Source organism: Cetorhinus maximus, chromosome 7 (assembly GCF_964194155.1).
Source record: "Cetorhinus maximus chromosome 7, sCetMax3.hap1.1, whole genome shotgun sequence".
Classification (NCBI taxonomy): domain Eukaryota; kingdom Metazoa; phylum Chordata; class Chondrichthyes; order Lamniformes; family Cetorhinidae; genus Cetorhinus; species Cetorhinus maximus.
The window spans coordinates 37,098,768-37,115,855 of record NC_135885.1 but is presented as its reverse complement, the minus strand read 5'-3'; the positions used below and the strand labels follow the sequence as shown (position 1 = coordinate 37,115,855).

General features: G+C 39.8%; 1 protein-coding gene across 1 annotated transcript in view; it reads left to right on the top strand.

The window, feature by feature from the left end:
• The window catches only part of brca2 (BRCA2 DNA repair associated), a 129,881-nt gene that overhangs the window by 23,853 nt on the left and 88,940 nt on the right, over positions 1-17,088 (top strand). Inside the window, exons 9-11 of the mRNA XM_078545338.1 lie at positions 3,147-3,270; positions 8,102-9,508; positions 10,303-15,339. Of these exons, the coding sequence (XP_078401464.1) occupies positions 3,147-3,270; positions 8,102-9,508; positions 10,303-15,339 (6,568 nt within the window). The remainder of the gene's footprint in view (positions 1-3,146; positions 3,271-8,101; positions 9,509-10,302; positions 15,340-17,088) is intronic.

Here is a 17,088-nt window from a genome sequence, read left to right as displayed (position 1 = left end):
GGCACCACCACTGTGCTGAGTGGGATAGATTTAGAACAGATCCAGCAATTCAAGACTGGGCATCCATGAGGCTCTGTGGGCCATCAGCAGCAGAATTGTACTCGACCACAATCTGTAACCTCACAGCCCAGCATATCCCCCACTCTACCATTACCACCAAGCCAGGGGATCAGTCCTGGCTCAATGAAGAGTGCAGCAGCAGCACCAGGCATACCTAAAAAAATGAGGTGTCAACCTGGTGAAGCTACAACACATGCTGTTTGGCATGCAAGTAGTCCTAAGTAGCATGCAACAGACAGAACTAAGCGATCCCACAACCAACAGATCAGACCTAAGCTCTGCAGTCCTGTCACATCCAGTCGTGAATGGTGGTGGACAATTACACAACTCTTTGGAAGAGGAGGCTCCATCCTCAATGATGAGGAGCCCGGCACATCCATGCAAAAGATAAGGCTGAAGCATTTGCAAAAATCTTCAGCTAGAAGTGCCAAGTGAATGATCCATCTCAGCCTCCTCCAGAGGTCTCCAGCATCACAGATGCCAGTCTTTAGCCAATTCAATTCAATTTACTCCATGTGATATCAAGAAGTGGCAGAAGGCACTGGATACTGCAAAGGCTATGGGTCCTGACAATATTCCGACAATAGTACTGAAGACTTATGCCCCAGAACTTGCCACACCCCTAGCGAAGTTGGCCCAGTACAGTTACAACACTGGCATCTATCCAGCGTTGTGGAAAGTTGCCCAGGTATGTCCCATCTACGAAAAGTTGGACAAATCCAACCCAGCCATTTACCGCCCCATTGGTCTACTCTTGATCGTCAGTAAAGTGATGGAAGAGGTCATCAACAGCGCTATCAAGGGGCACTTGCTTAGAAACTCCGTTTGGGTTTTGTCAGGATCACTCAGCTCCTGACCTCATGACAGCTTTGGTTCCACTATGGACAGAAGAGCAGCGCCCCAGAGGTGAGGTGATAGTGACTTCCCTTGATATGAAGGCAGCATTTGACCAAGTGTGGCATCAAGGAGCCCTAGCAAAACTGGACTTGATGGGAATCAGGAGAAAACTTTCTGCTGGTGGGAGTCATACCTAGCACAGTGGAATATATTTGTGATGGTTGGAGGTCAGTCATCTCAGTTCCAGGGCATCACTGCAGGAGTTCCTCAGGGTAGTGTCCTAAGCCCAACCATCTTCAGCTGCTTCATCAATGACCATCATTCCATCATAAGGTCAGAAGTGGGGATATTTGCTGATGATTGCATGATGTTCAGTGCCATTCGTGACTCCTCAGATACTGATGCAGTCCATGTCCAAATGCAGCAAGATCTGGACAATTTCCAGGCTTGGGCTAATAAATGGCAAGTAACATTTATGACCGGCAATGACCATTTCCAACAAGAGGGAATCTAACCATTGCCCCATGACATTCAATGGCATTACCATTGCTGAATCCCCCACAATCAACATGCTGGGGGTTAGCATTGACCAGAAACTGAACTGAATTAGTCATATAAATACTGTGGCTACAAGAGCAGGTCAGAGCCTAGGAATCCTGTGGCAAGTAACTCACTTCCTGACTCCCCAAAGCCTGCCCACCATCTACTAGGCACAAGTCAGGAGCATGATGCAATACTCTCCACTTGCCTGGATGAGTGCAGGTCCAACAACACTCAAAGCTTGACACCATCCAGGACAAAGCAACCCGCTTAATTGGCACGCCATCCACAAACATTCAGTCTCCACCACCGATGCACGGTGGGAGCAGTGTGTACAATCTACAAGATACACTGCAGAAACTCCCCAGGGCTCCTTAAATATAACCTTCCAAACCCATGACCACTACCATCTAAAAGGACAAGGGCAGCAGGTGCATGGCATCACCACCACCTGGAATTTCCCCTCCAAGCCGCACCCCTTCCTGGCTTGGAAATATATCGCCGTTACTTCAATGTCGCTGGGTCAAAATCCTGGAACTCCCTAACAAGGCATTTACCACCACCATCCCAAGGGCAATTTGGCATTGGCAATAAATGCTAACCCAGTCAGTGACGCCCACATTCCATGAATGAATTTTAAAAATTGCTGGCCTCTGAAGATATGTTGACTCTCTTGGAGATCAAGGTCACATTTTTCTTTCCCCTTTGCATGACCAACACTTGTAAGGAACAAAGGCCCTTCTCGCCCCTTACAAGGTCCTTTGGAACTCCCAGTGCAGGCTGGAACTTCACTTAAAAATATCCTGGTTTATTTTCTGGCCATTCTGCTGCACTCCTACCAAAGCTATAGCAGTAGTTGGACAGAAGAGCTGAAGATTTTCATCCCAAAATGAATGTGACTAGTTTATGTAATGGGACTAGTTTAAAGATGCTGTAGTTTGATTGTTTAATGTCTTTTAATTAAGTACATCAACCACTGGTTGAAAGTGTTTCAGATTTAGCTTGCATAAAATTACTTTATGTGCAATATCCCTCTGTGCTGCTGCCCATTTTGAACTAATTCTTCAGTTTCTTAATTTTGGTCTGTTTTCCTCGAATATTCCGCCATATCATTATAGTACTTGTTTGTTTTCTTGACTTCGAAAAGTAAATTGTGTAACATTTTGTTGTATGGAACCAAATGAAGTGTGCCCAGGATTTAAAATTAACAATGTACATTTGAAATTACATTTTAGAAGGATATCAACCAAGCATGTAGTCTCTGTCCACAATTTACAGAACTTAAAATTTAGTTAAATTATGACTTCAGATTCTTAGTGCTACATTCCTACGTTCTTATTTGTTTAATTGAAATGTAGCACAAAAATGACAAAAATCAGGAGTAGTCTATTTCCATTGACGAAGTGAGTGCAGAATTTCTTAAGTTGGCTTGTGGGCCAGTGTATTAATATGTCGACCTGCCAAATTGCTGAGTGGGGAACAAAGGAACTGGTCGGGGGGAAAGTAAGCTACTTTCACCAAAAAGCTAGATAAATGGCACACTTGTGTAAATTACAGAGTACTGTTGGCAGTCACACAGGAGGACTGATCATTTGTTTGATCTTACAACTGGAATCAAAATAAATTGACTTGTTTTGCAGATTTTAAAAAAACTCAATCTCATTATCTGCACTGTTGACATTCCAATCAACTATTCATTTTGCTTGCAGCTTTTACACAGCAATTTAAATAGACAAAGCAATGCATTTGCTGTTGGTTTAAACAGTGCCTGTGCAATGCCTGTAATTGGGGAGGAGGAAAATGAAGAAGTGGAAGCTGTTGATCAGAGATATGGTGAGTTTAATTGTTTTTCTTTAAAATTACTTGAATTACGTGAAAATCCGAGGATTTGAGCAAAGCCTTGTCTGATTGAGAAGCTAGCAAAAGAGGTGCCCCATGAGCTAGCATGGTAAAGCACTGGCTGTAAATATGGGTGGGAAAGTTTATCTGGGGGGAGAGATTAATGGAAGTCAAGAAGGCAATGAGCTCGGAAAGAGGGCAAGATGAGTTGAGAATGGAGGTTGATACTACTGAGGATGAATAGTTGCTCAGTGTGTACGGTCTGGAGTACTCTGACTTTAATTGTAAGACTTCAGTCTATTTCAATTGTTAGACTGAGTTGGAAGAGCTGATCTAAAAGAGACTTCCAGTTCTGACTAGCTATAAACCATTCTGGGTACAAGTGTGCCATCATATGCTTCACAGAATTTATTAAGTTAATTGCAATAAGTACAAAAATGCAATCCTTGGTAAAGGCAGTGGAAGCAGTCAGTTCACCCGAGAACACTGGCTCACGACTTCTGGTCAACTGCGGCCTGAAGTCTATCATCTATTTTCTTGCATCCTCATGCCTGAGCACTGAAAGTTGCTGCATATTAACCCTTGCTAGCCACTAACTCTGAACATGGTGAGTAGCATCCCTGAGCTCTGTCGAAGTAGTAACTCTTTCGATTTATCAACAGTCACAGATTGTAACTCTTTCGAGTATATTCACAGTTCTTGGTTTCCAGGAGTGGGACATGAACCCACAACCTTCTGATTCAAAGGGAGGGTGCTATGAACTGAGCCACAGCTGACACCTCTCTGTCCAAGTAGTACATGATCAGTCCCTGATTGGTACGTGATTAATGCCCAATTAGTCTGTTAAGGGACATGGTCAGTTTACCGATGTCACTTCCTGTTATCTCCTGGTTCCCTAAGGTGTCAGTCACTTGGGGGAGTGTCCTTCTCATTACAGCTTTTCCCTGTGTTACAGACAATTAATTTAATTTAATTGTTTAATTTAAAACAGCCCTGATTTCTCTGCTCACTACCCGTCCATAAACGCAAAGGTGTTTTTGATTGTTTGGTTTCCCTCTTTTAATAACCCCACAGCAAACTCGAGATAAGGTAAAATAAGAAGGTTAGTTTATTTTGCACACAGACAAAACGCAGGAAGGGGTTTCTGCCCCTTTTTTTTTGCATTCATACAATAAAAGAGGGATGAGGGGAAGAAGAGGCTCAGGACAAAGACCACGATAAAAATAAGAATTATGGTTTCACGTGAGTCCAGCGTCCAGATTCAAAAGGTCCAATGGTGCAATCCTTCAGGGACTAGTAGGCTGAAACCGTTGCAGGGTGATCCGCTTTTCCAGAAGCAATGACTGACTTCCGTGATGAAAGAAAGCATGTAGAGATGAATTAGTCTTCTAGGTGAAGATACAGAAGTTCAGATGTTCCAGTACTACAGTGTAGAAGAGGGCCAGGTAATTTAAAAGCCTGGACAGAGCTCTGATTCTGTTAACTGCTCTGCTAGGTGGTAAATGGCAGTCAACCTGGAATCCTGTTTCTTTTCTGAGGTTAAGCAGTGACTGAAGATAAAACCCAAAAGTTGTATAATTAATTAAAGCAATTCAAACAGTTCAAGTATCTATATGTAACAGGGTGGTTTGAGGTCAAGCTATTCAGATAACAAGGCCCCCTTGTTAAAATCCATTGTGTTTTGAGCAGGTAACTGTAGAATCATTAGCATAATGTTGGAAATGAGTCACAAATAGCTCTGCCTTTGTCCATAGCTGGCTGGTGCAGACATTTCACTTACTATCCTTTTGTGTTGGCTTGGCTGGAATGTTTATACAATGCAAGGAGTGTTACATTCCAGGGTTTGATGTGTTTGCCTCTGTCCATTTTTATACTGCTAAGAAACTTCCAGAACTACCATCATGTGGTCAGCGGTGGCCATTTTATCAGTACAGCCATTTGCCCATTTAAAAAAAAAATAGATTTTAAAACAAGAGAATATGGAAGAGAAACAAGTTTCTTTAAAATTTTTTTCTTCTTTGTGATGTCTTGGTGGGAAATCTGTTATTTTAAGTTTACAGCTTTTCCACAAAGATAATGAGGCACCACAAGGTAATTTGTATGTCTGCTTATTTGAGATAAGATGGTGTGTGGTGTCACTACCTAATGATTAATACTTTGACCTTCACATCCCAAATGTTTAATTGATACATCTAGGTGTTCTGGCGAGTTCAAATGCCTTATGTGACTTTCTAATGACTGTTGATGCCTGGTGCAAGTTACTTAATGACAAAAAAGTACTTAAAAATTACAGAAGAGTACAAAAGCCAAGCAGACTCAATTACAAAATTACTCCAGATTGAAAGTATATATAAAAACCAATGCATAAAGATAACCAGTGCATTAAACCTGAGGTAACAGGATATACATATAAGATACATCATGATACATGTTCATAAGGAATAAAAGTCACAAGAACTACAGAACAACAAAACTGATTACAGAACCACAGTAATGCATAGATCTGTTCCATACTTTTAAAAGAGGAGTAGTCAGATACTACAAGTTAAACTAAATTAATTTAGAGAATAGATCTGGTTGTTTGAAAGCTCACAGCTGTTTCCTTCACACGATAGAGGGTTTTAACTCAAGTATGACTGCTAAGTGTTAATGGCTAGAGAGTGTAACAGTTCCATACTCTAATCTGCTCAACCATGACTGACTTCACAGCACTTGCTCTGTAATTAAACCATAAAAGTACACTTTGCACAGAACTAAGCTCAGGTGGTGTATTTCACTTGTCAAGTAAGGATGCAGTTACAGACAAAAGCTCATGTGGTGTGATACTAGTGTGTTACATTGACTATAACTAATCGGAATATCATATAGTTATTGGATCAATACACTTTGATTCAAGATGGGTTATGAGAATAGGTTGGATAGGCTGGGGTATGTTTCCATTGGAGTTTGGAAGAGTGAGGGGCGACTTGATTGAAATATATAATCCTGAATGGTCTTGACAAGGCGAGTGTAGAAAGGTTTTTTTGTGTGGGTGAGTCCAGAACTAGGGGCACTTTTTGAAAATTAGGAGTCGCCCTTGTAGGGCAGAGATGAGGAAAAATTTTTCTGAGGGTTGTGGGACTTTGAAATTCTCAGCCTCAGAAGGTGGTGGAAGTGGGGTCACTGAATACTTTAAGTCAGAGGTAGATAGATTCTTGCTAGGCAAGGGAATCGAAGGTTGTCGGGGTAGGTGGGAATGTAAAACTTGAAACACAAACAGACCAGCCATGATCTTATTGAATGGCAGAGCAGGTTCGAGGGTCCAAATGGCCTACTTCTGCTCCTATTTTGTATTTTCGTATGATCCCTTGATAATTGCACATAACTAAGCTAAAACTAGTTATTAAACATGGCCTTTCCTACAAGTGTCGAAGTTGAAAGACAAAAGGGAGAATGTCTGTGCGAAACATTGTTTGGGGTTGGGTGAGTGGTAGAAAATGAAGATTTTAAAGGAGAGGGATAGAGCAAGGTGAGGTGCTCAGAAGGAGTAGAGGAGTATACTGCTACAGTTATTTGGATGGGGCAGTTGGTAAAGTTATAGCCAAATGAGGAGCCTTGTGAGTTGCTTCCCTTCAGAGGTAGGGGGAAATCAGGGAGTGAAGTCACTGGGCTGCTTTGTAGAAGCTTTAAAGGTCTCTGGTGAAGACCAGGGAGCAGGAGCCGCATAACTTATAGAACATAATTGTGAGGCATAAGATGATGTTGGAGTATTTCTCACCTATATGTACCCCCTTGGCGACATCATCCAAAATCAACCGAATGCTCATTGCAAGACTCGACTTTAGGTCACCATAAGCTCTCTCAACCTCTCCTCTGCTTTTGATTTGACATGTTGCTTGACCAACATCCAGAATTGGATGACAAGAAATTTCCTACAATTAAATATTAGGAAGACAGAGGCCATTGTCTTTGTTACCTTTCACATACTCCATTCCTTAACCACTGACTTCATTCCTCTGCCCAGCCGCTGTCTTCTCACAACTTTGGCATTCTATTTGACCCTAAGCTGAACTTTGGACCCCTTTCCCTCTCCATTACCAGTCTGCCTATTTCCATCTCTAACATTGCCCATCTTTGGTTATAGCCTGAACTCACCTGCTGCTGAAGCCCTTATCCATTCTTTTGCTGCCTCTAGACTCAACTATTCCAAAGTTCTCCTGGCTGGCCTCCCAACCTGCATCCACAGTAAACTTGAGCTCATCCAAAACTCTGCTGCCCTTATCCTAAGTTGCACCAAGTCCTGTTCACCCACCGCCATTGTACTTGCTGGCATACCTTGGGCAGCATCTTGATTTTCAAAGCCCTCTGACGTAGTCCAACCCTATCTTTGTAGCTTTTTTCAGCCAAACAATCCTTCAAAATCTCTACTCCTCCAGTGCATCTTGCACATCCCTGATTTTCATCGTTTCGTCATTGGTGGCTGTGCTTCAGCTGCCTATGCCCTAAGCTCTGGAATTCTCTCCACCCCTACCTTTTCTCTACTTTTAAGATATTCTTTAAAACCCACCTCTTTGATAAGCTTTGGCTCACCTGCCCTAATATCTCCTTATCTGGCTTAGTGTCAAATGTCTCTGAAATGACTCTGGTTGTTTTACTATGTTAAAGGCACCCATATAAATGTAAGCTGTTGTTGCAACACAAAATGCAAGAAAAGACAATGGATGGAGTTGGATTTATGATTTGAGTTATTTTATTAGTATATCAAAACTCTTTCAAGTCATATGTTCTGATAATTAAGCATTCTTAATATTGATGTGTTTTTTAAGTTAACTATTGTGTTTTTCAGTACCTGAAGATGGCCCAGATAGTTTGCATAACAATGGCACAAGCTATGAAGATAGAAAGCTGTATATTTCTACCACTCTGCCTGATGGAGCAATGTCTTTTTCTGAGTCTACACATTTAGAACTGAGAAAAGTGAAATCCTATACTAGAAAGAGAAAGAAAAACTCTACAGTTGGCAATTTTCAGACAAACAGTATTAAAACTTTACCATCTCCCTCTACTGATGAAAAGGGCTCCTTGGAGAGCATTGTGGCTGAATCAAGCTCCAACATGGTTTTTAGTAACTTTACTCTTGGTCCAGTTAAAGAGTCCAATACGAAACAGATTTTTTTGAATAGAAAGAACGCTGTAAATCAAAACCAGAGTCCTGATACTCATCCATGTGACAAAGGTTCAGAGAAGGAATTATCAGGTCATAATATAACTTCTTCATCTGACTGGTCACAACTAAATCTATCAGAGCTTGATGAGAACCAGATGATTGATGGATACTCTGGCATTGTGGATTCTTCTACAGATGCACTGTGTTTGAAAAATGTGGGTGATTTAACGTTTAGTTCAAATGAAAATACTAATGATCAGCAACTGGCTAATGCTTCAGAAGAAGACGTTGATAAAGGATCTAGTTTTGTACCCTGGGAAGAGATGAGTCCAATAGTGCAGATGTCAACCTCGCATTTGTTAACAGGTCAAGTAACAAAGAGTCGTTTTAATCATTGTGCAGTTGCTAATAAGTTAATCACAGTTGATGAAAGCACAAAGAGTTCTGGAGCAGAAGTGAAAGCTAGTACTCCAAATCATTCTTGTAGTAAAATGCAATTGTCAAAACTACCCATTCCTGAAATTCCCTACACAGATTGTTATAAAATTGGTGATTCAACAGAAATTCAACCACTTATTGAGGGATGGATGGATTCAGGTTCAGAAACTGTTGCAACAAGACGACTTCCCTTTTTCAAGGATGCAAGAGCACAGATGAACAAGAGAATTAACTTTGAACATAAAACAAATCTAATGAAGCCATTGGCTACTTTGGAAGATCAGAAAGTCACTTTTGCAGACTCTGTCAGTGACAATATGCCCATTCAACCTGCTGTAGGTTCAAGAATGCTTGGTGATGGTGTTTACAGTGTGACAGATCCAGAAACCGTTAAAAGTATCTCACTGGCTCTGGATTCGGTAAAATGTCAAGTGGATGATGAAGACCGTACTTTCTTGCTTTCCAGTCTGAAGGGACGTCCACGGAAATTCCTTTACTCTGTGACAGACCCTTCAAATCATCAAGCGCAGAACATATCTTTAGACACAACTGAATTACAAAATAGAATACCGATTCTTCCTTTGGCACTGGAGCCTTCCTACAAATCATCTGCCCAAAAATCTGGAAAGCAGCTCAAGTCTGTGCCAGGTATAACTCATGCTAATTTTTACTATTTTTTCCAATTTTAGATACTCTTTATAGATAACTGAAGTGACTTTATACTAATTGTTGTAATATGTATGGACTGACAATAGTTGTCCTCTTTTCTGTTAGGCTGTTAATTTTTTCATGTGTTGAAAGAATAGTGACTAGATTCTGTTTTTAAACTCAATGTGTTTGGGGAATTACAGAAAGTTTCTTTATATACAAAATTCTACTTTTTTGCTGTATTCCTGGAACTACGGTATGAGCATTAAAAATTGGCATATTGTACCAATTGAATGGATTGAAGGAAAACATGGTGCAGTACAAATATACCGAGTAAAGCACCAACTACCTAGCAAATTCTATTGATTTGAGGATATGCTAATAAAGTACAAAAATAGTGCATGAGGTAATCTATCATAGGAATGCATCATTATAGTCATTGCAGACTGCATGCTGTAATCAGCATTGAGAATTTTTCATCCTTGCATCATAGTCAAAGTTAAGAAATAGAAATTAAATGCAGCCTTCCCATATCTCCCACATACTGAAAATAAATGAAACTTTGATTAACCCTTTACAGTAGATTTTTCTTTGCTTTTGAAGCGAGTAAAAACATCTAGCTTAAATGAAATGAAAGGGCCTTTTGTTTTGCTCGAAGGACTGTTGACAATATTGGCAATTTATTTATTTAGGAGTCAAATAGATGTGATTTGTATTTTTGGCTTTTTTTTTTGGTAGTGTTATTCTGATATTTTAGGATTTTTATAACTTGAAATGTACTTTTCTGTTTTTAGCTACTTACAAAGAAAAACAGGAAGCTACCAGTACCGAATTTGTTCCTGGCATTGATCTCTCTGAAGCCAGAGAGGCACATGACACTGAAGCAAATAAAAACCTGCAACACAATCATCAGTTTCCTAAGGATTCTGACCGTGTAGAAAATGAAGTAGTGCCTCAGCATCGTAAAGATGAAACTGTTGATAAATTATCAAATGCTTCTAGTAATGGCAAGAATTGGGATCATTTTGTGACGCCACTTAACAGCAGACCTGTTTCTTGTAACAGGAGACAGCGTAGAATTTTTGCCACAGCTTGTCACACAGTGGCTAAAAGACTAACTATGGAATCTAAAGTGATCTTGACTAATAGGTCTGGTGCCCAGGCTGAAGATGCTGAGGACAGTTGTGTATTTTCAGTTGTTAACTCTGTTCAACCGGAGAAGGCATGTGTAATTGAAAACACGGTTGTACCAAATAGGGGGAGATCTTATTTTGAGTTCAGATTGTCACCTTTATCTGATGTAAATCGAACTCCTCCACATCATGATTGCAATAAAACAAAGCTTCAAGGAAACACGATTATCTGCAATGAGCTCGACAGTAATTTTCCGTTCATACCAGTTTCTACACAATTATTAACCAAGGAACTATCGTGCACTTCAATTATATCTCGGACGGTATCATCTCACTCCCCCTGTATTGCTAATGTTTTGCACAAAACAAAGAAACTTTTCTATAATCTTAAAAAATCTAAGAGAACTTTGAAAAAAATGGCTGATCTGTGTGAACCTCAGCAACTAAAGTCTAAAGAAAATAATGAGATATCAACTTGTTTGAGTAAAGAGAAACATTTTGAGGGAAGTCTTGCTGTTGATGAGGAATTGTCAAATGAAGATCAGAGACTTGACTTATATACTTTTGTAGAAGCTGGAAAAAAAGAATGTTCTGTTAATACAGATTTCCACATTGATAATAGAAAAATTGCAGTGTTGGCATCCACTTTGAAGAGCAGAAAATTGATTGCTGAAGTAGACAATGATGCATTCTTGACTTCTTCAGAACCTGCATTGGTACAATCTTTGCCAGAATGTGAAACAAAATATATGGAAAGTACTTTTACAGGAACCAAGATAATACCATGCGACATACCATGTTCCAGCATATCTGATCTTGAAATGACTTTAAACAAATCCTCCAAGCTAACAGAGGGATGTATGAATTCACATAAAGAAACAAGGGCATCTCTTTCTGCATCTATCATTGAAACAAAATTGTATGAGTTTGCTCAAGTTACCCAACCTTCACATTGCGTTGTACCAGTACAAGAAAAGAACACAAGTAGATTGGAATTGAAATTACAGAATGTAGAAGCTGATATCAGTTCAATGACCACAATAAAAGAAATTTGTACTGTTTCAGAAAACACACAAACCCCACTCATATCTGGACATGCTGAATCTTGTAAACATGGGCCCAATTGCAGTTACTTCAAAACTGCTGAGCAGCACACAGATTTATCTGCTGAAATCATTTCCAAAGGGAAGTTGCCCAAAAAGTTTGAAAACGAGAGCTTAGAAATAAACTCTGCACAGAAAGTTAGCGTTGAATGTATCACTTCAAAAAATAGATTTGGAAGTCAAGAAAGTAACAGTCCAACAATTTCTTCAATTAAAGCAGAGATTAAGACCGAATCTCCTGAACCCAAAGTTGCCACAGAAAATGTTAAACAGCCCTCACTTGCCTTTGTAAAAGCACAAACCTTTGAATCCTCTGCATTCTTATCTCAGTCAAAATTGCTTGGGAAATACACTTGTTTGACAGCTAGTCAAACAGAACCTACAGAATTGTTTAGCATTTTAGAGGACACAGGTGGCCAGTTTGAATCTATGCAGTTTATAAATCAATCTGCAGTTGATGTAACGAGCAAGGATACCAACCTGTTGATTATTGAGCATTTGGGTCACACTCCCCCAGTTCCTATTTTGGATAGTTGGAAGGATACTGATTTTGGTAAAAGTTTGGACATTGAGCCTTCAGTGCTGTTGAACGGTAAGCCATGTAACTCGCAACAGCAAGCAGAGTCCTCAAACACAGAAACTAGATCTAAAATCTATCAACAGAATACAGAAGGAATAGAGCAAACCATATCAGATAAACTTACTGACCCCTTTGTTGTCTTGAGCAATGAAGAGAGAGAAATTGTATCATTTGCAGTACCAGATTTCCATACAGATTCTATGGAACTTGCCTCAAACACTGTTAAAATGAAACCGGCTACAATACTTGATCAAGCAATTCCACCCCTGAAAGATAAAGTGAATTTTAACAACAGTGAATATGCCGGTTTTTGTGCAGCAAGTGGGAATAAGATAAAACTCTCTGTTGAAAGTCTGAAAAAAGCAGCAAACATTTTCAGGGACATTGACAATGATCAAACTACTGCTCAGATACATACAATTAAAGGTTCAGACTATTTAGGAGAAAGTTCCGTCAACGAGTCTGAAAAAGTAACTGAGGATAAATTAAATGATGTTCAAAAAACAGTAAAAACTAATGAGTCATACCAGCTGTGTGGAGCCCATGACAATCATTTCACTGTGAATACTAAAAGTAATGAGGCTAATAACTTGAAAAGTGAGAGTAAAATTGAGAACAGTGAAAGAAAAATAAGTGGCTTTCAGTCAGTAGGGAGCAGGAGATTCACTGTATCTGAAGAAGAAACTCTGGATACAACAATATATTTGACTACTGAGCAAAATGTCTTGCATAAACCTGACACCAAGGACAAAGAGAAACCTAGTACAATTAGAAATACAGTTTGGGAAAAGAATGCATGGCAACCTGGCTACAATGGTGCAAAAGACAATGGGAACAACAAATTGGCTGACAGTAAAATGAAGTCTGCAGATGATTATTTATTGCACACAACTTCAATTGGTCACTTCAAACCCTTTAAAGCATCAGCTATTGAGAGCACTGGTGAAATAAAGTGTTTCCAGACTGCAAGTGGTAAAAGAATCTCAGTCTCCAAAGGAAACCTGGATAAAGCAAAAAGTTTGCTTGAGGTTGAAGATTGCTGCAGTGAAAACAGGCAAAACTCCAAGCTGCCTACAGGAATAGCAAAAAATACACCTCAACAACTTGATAACGTGAATGCTTTTCATAGCCATGTGGAAAGAAATGATGTTAATATGCAACTGGGTGATCAAACAGGGAGTAGTCAGACGGTACTAAATGTTCCGGTTTGTCCTGCGTTTATTGTTCACAGCAAGAACAGTATCTCTGAGGATACCAATTTGATTCAAAATAATTCACTGTTTGCTACTGTAGGCACTGTAATGAAAGGGTTCCAAACTGCTAGTGGTAAGATGGTTCCTGTGTGCAAAGCATCTCTTGATAAAGCAAAAACTTTATTTGCTGAGGAAGACCTATTAAATAAAACTATAAAACATACAGTCGAAAATGTTTCAACAGAATCTCCTTGTCCACATACTGGCCCACAATTAATTCATAGTGGAATAAAAGGTGTAGTGAAGAAACAGTTGGAAAATGACCACAGTCCTGAAATACTTCATCCTTTTAATCTTAAAAGTCACGGCAAGTTGCATGATTTTTCTGTTCAAAGTGAACATATGTCTGAGTATATGAATCTGAGCAATGGTACAGAAATGAAAGGTTTCCAGACTGCTAGTGGCAGAAGAGTTAATGTGTCAAAGATAGCTTTAGATAAAGGAAGGGCTTTGTTTTTTGAAGAAGACTATAATAAATTGAGAATTCAAGATAATTTAATATCAACTGCAAAAATTAAAATTGCACTTTCTGAGGGCAATGTTTTAAATGATGGTGAAGCTAACCTTCCACAGAGGTTAGATATGAAAAACCAAATGACCAGTCTTCCAGCTAAGCAACCTTCAGGATCCTGTATTGAAAACGGTAACATTGTTTCAGTAAGTGACACAAACTTGAAATATGTACAAGAGAAATGTCCAGCTGATGAACCTGAGGAAAGCGCAATTTCAGTTTCAAATGTTAATCAAGGTGATTTTGCTGGTGATGTATCTGAGCCTTCTCAACAGTTACTTAAAAGTGGATCTCTTGCCTTTAGCACAGCAAGTGGAAAGTCTGTACGTGTTTCAGAAGAATCGTTAAAGAAATGCAAACATTTCTTTAATGAAGTAGGAGTTGATGAAAAATTTGTCATGGGTAAAGATTTGAAATCTAAGGAAAGCAGACTCTCTGAAGAAACATGGCGTCCTGATACCCCCAGTGCAAAGACACCTCTTGGTTTCAACACAGCAAGTGGAAAAGCAGTCCTTGTTTCTCATGATGCACTTCAGAAAGTTAAGCATGTGTTAAAAGAATTTGACATGAGTGATGGTTCTTTAATTAACCCAAAATGCTCAAAACAGGCATTTTATGAAAAACCTCAGCAGTTACCATTAACATCTTCATCACTGTTCTGTAACACTGCTATGAGCAGTAAACAAGCATGTGAAGAAGAGAGTTCAGAATTGATTCACAAAGTATCAAATGACTGCACAGAGAACATTTCAATCATGCAAAATCTTGCCCAAGTAGAGTCAAGTGGAAGAGAGATTAACAGACCTACAAGAAATTTGACAGCATCGACAAATAAGAGTGTTTTCTTGTCTGGATTTCAAACAGCTAAGGGGAAAGAAGTAATGGTAGAAGAAAGTAGTTTAACTGCAGCAAGAATGCATCTGGCTTCAGTTGAAAATGATAATTTGGACCATACTACTGAGAGAGTTAATATGCACACTGAAAGAAGAATTGAACCGACTTGCAGCATAAATAATGTAACTACATCTATAGTACATGCATTGGAGAGTAATCATGGCACATATGCCAAAATGCTAGAAAATGACATGGAAAAAGAGGCTGTGAAGGATTCAAAGGCCCTGATGGAAGATGATGAACTTTTTGATATTACACCAGGCAAGGCATTTAGACCAACCTATGGCACCTATCGATCCATTAGACCAGATTTAAGAACAGGAAAAAGACTGAGATCGGATGGAAATACTGCAAGAGGTAAATTTATGTTAAATTTGGTTAAGTTATTTGGATAATCTGTTTGATTTCTATAAAGGCAAAATGCAGATAGCATGAATCAGTTGAGCCCTGGACATTCCAATTTAGACCACTATAATGCACATGGTTGGGAGGTAGAGCAAGCTGTTCATTCTACCTCAAATCAACCACTAACTCATTAAATATTGGAATATTTATCACTGCTAGCCCACGGTGGGTGCAGGGTGGCTCTTGGCTAACCTTTTGATTCACTCAATCTCTGCAACTCGCTCCTCCTAACAAGCCACCTCCAAACCAATCCTTTAAACCTAGCTTATCACCACCAAGAAGTGTGAGTCTATGCAAGGTGAGGTATCTTGGTTTCTGTTTAATCCATATGTGCATATTTTCTCTTTGTGCCCATTTCCGGTTTCCACCTTGCCTAATCCTACTTTCCTTGCCACTTGGTTTTGCTCTGTTTTCTCAATTTTCCATCTCCTTTTTCCCTATTGCCATCCCAGGCTCAAGTCTCTTTTAAACTAGATCATCACCCTGTTCTGCAATGTCCTCCACAATGTTCACAAACTCTTCAGTTAGCTTTCTGCAACTTCTTCATAGCTAAATCTATTGACACAATTTTGTTATAACAGGAAAATTGCCTTGCATACCCAAATCAAAGTCATTAATCTAGATCAAGGGAAGTAGTGACCCTAATACCTACCCCTGGGAAAATCCACAATATTCCTTTGTCTTGTCTGAAAAGTCTGTTTGCAGAGGCAGCATTTCATGCGCATGCAGTTGCTGTGATGTCACTGACAATGACATCCCAGGGAGATGCCCGCAGCAAAGATGATTAGATTAAACCAGACAGAAAAGAAGACAACACTGTTCTTGCTTCCTCCTGCTGCCTGCTTCCTTCGCTGCTCGAGTAGAAGAGAGCAGGGAGTGGGAAACAGAAGAGAGCTGGGGGAGTGGTACAGTGGGTGGGATGGAGCAGGCACACAATAGTGACATCACAAGAAACTGTGCATGGTCAGTGGACAGCATGGATGTCAAGTTCCTGTTCAGCAGCAGGAATTACTGATCTAAAAAACAACCGTTCTCAGCCTACTTTGTTGGCTGCCACTCTTTTTATCCCATGGGCTTCAACTTGGTTGATAAGCCTGTTATGTGGGACTTTATCAAATGCCGAATGGAAGTCCATGCTTCTGTGCCGCACATCAACCGCATTACCCTCACCAGCACGCTCCGCTACCTCGTCAAAAAACTCAAGTGCCTTAAACATGATTTTCCTTTAACAGGTTTGTACTGGCTTTCCGTAATTGATCCACATTTGTCTAAGTAACTGTTAATTGTGTACGAATTGTCGTTTCTAAAGACTTTCTTGCCACCAAGGTTAAACTGATCTGACTGTGGTTGCTGGACTTATCCTCATGCCCTTTTCTGAACAACAGTCTGACATTTGCAATTCTCCAGTCCTTGTCAACCCTGTATCTAAGGAGGATCTGCAATTTCCATCCTCACTTCCCTCTATCCTCAGATGCATCTGATCCGGTCCTGGTGACTTATCAACTTTAAGTACAGCCAGCCTTCCTAATACCTCTTTATCAATTTTGAGCCCATAGTATCTCAACTGCTCCCTCTTCCCCTATGATTTTGGGAACATCATCTTCCTCAGCAAAGACAGATGCAAAATACTCATTTAGTACCTCAGCTATGCCCCTCTGCCTCTGTGCATAAGTCCCATTTTTGGTCCCTAATCAGCCGCAC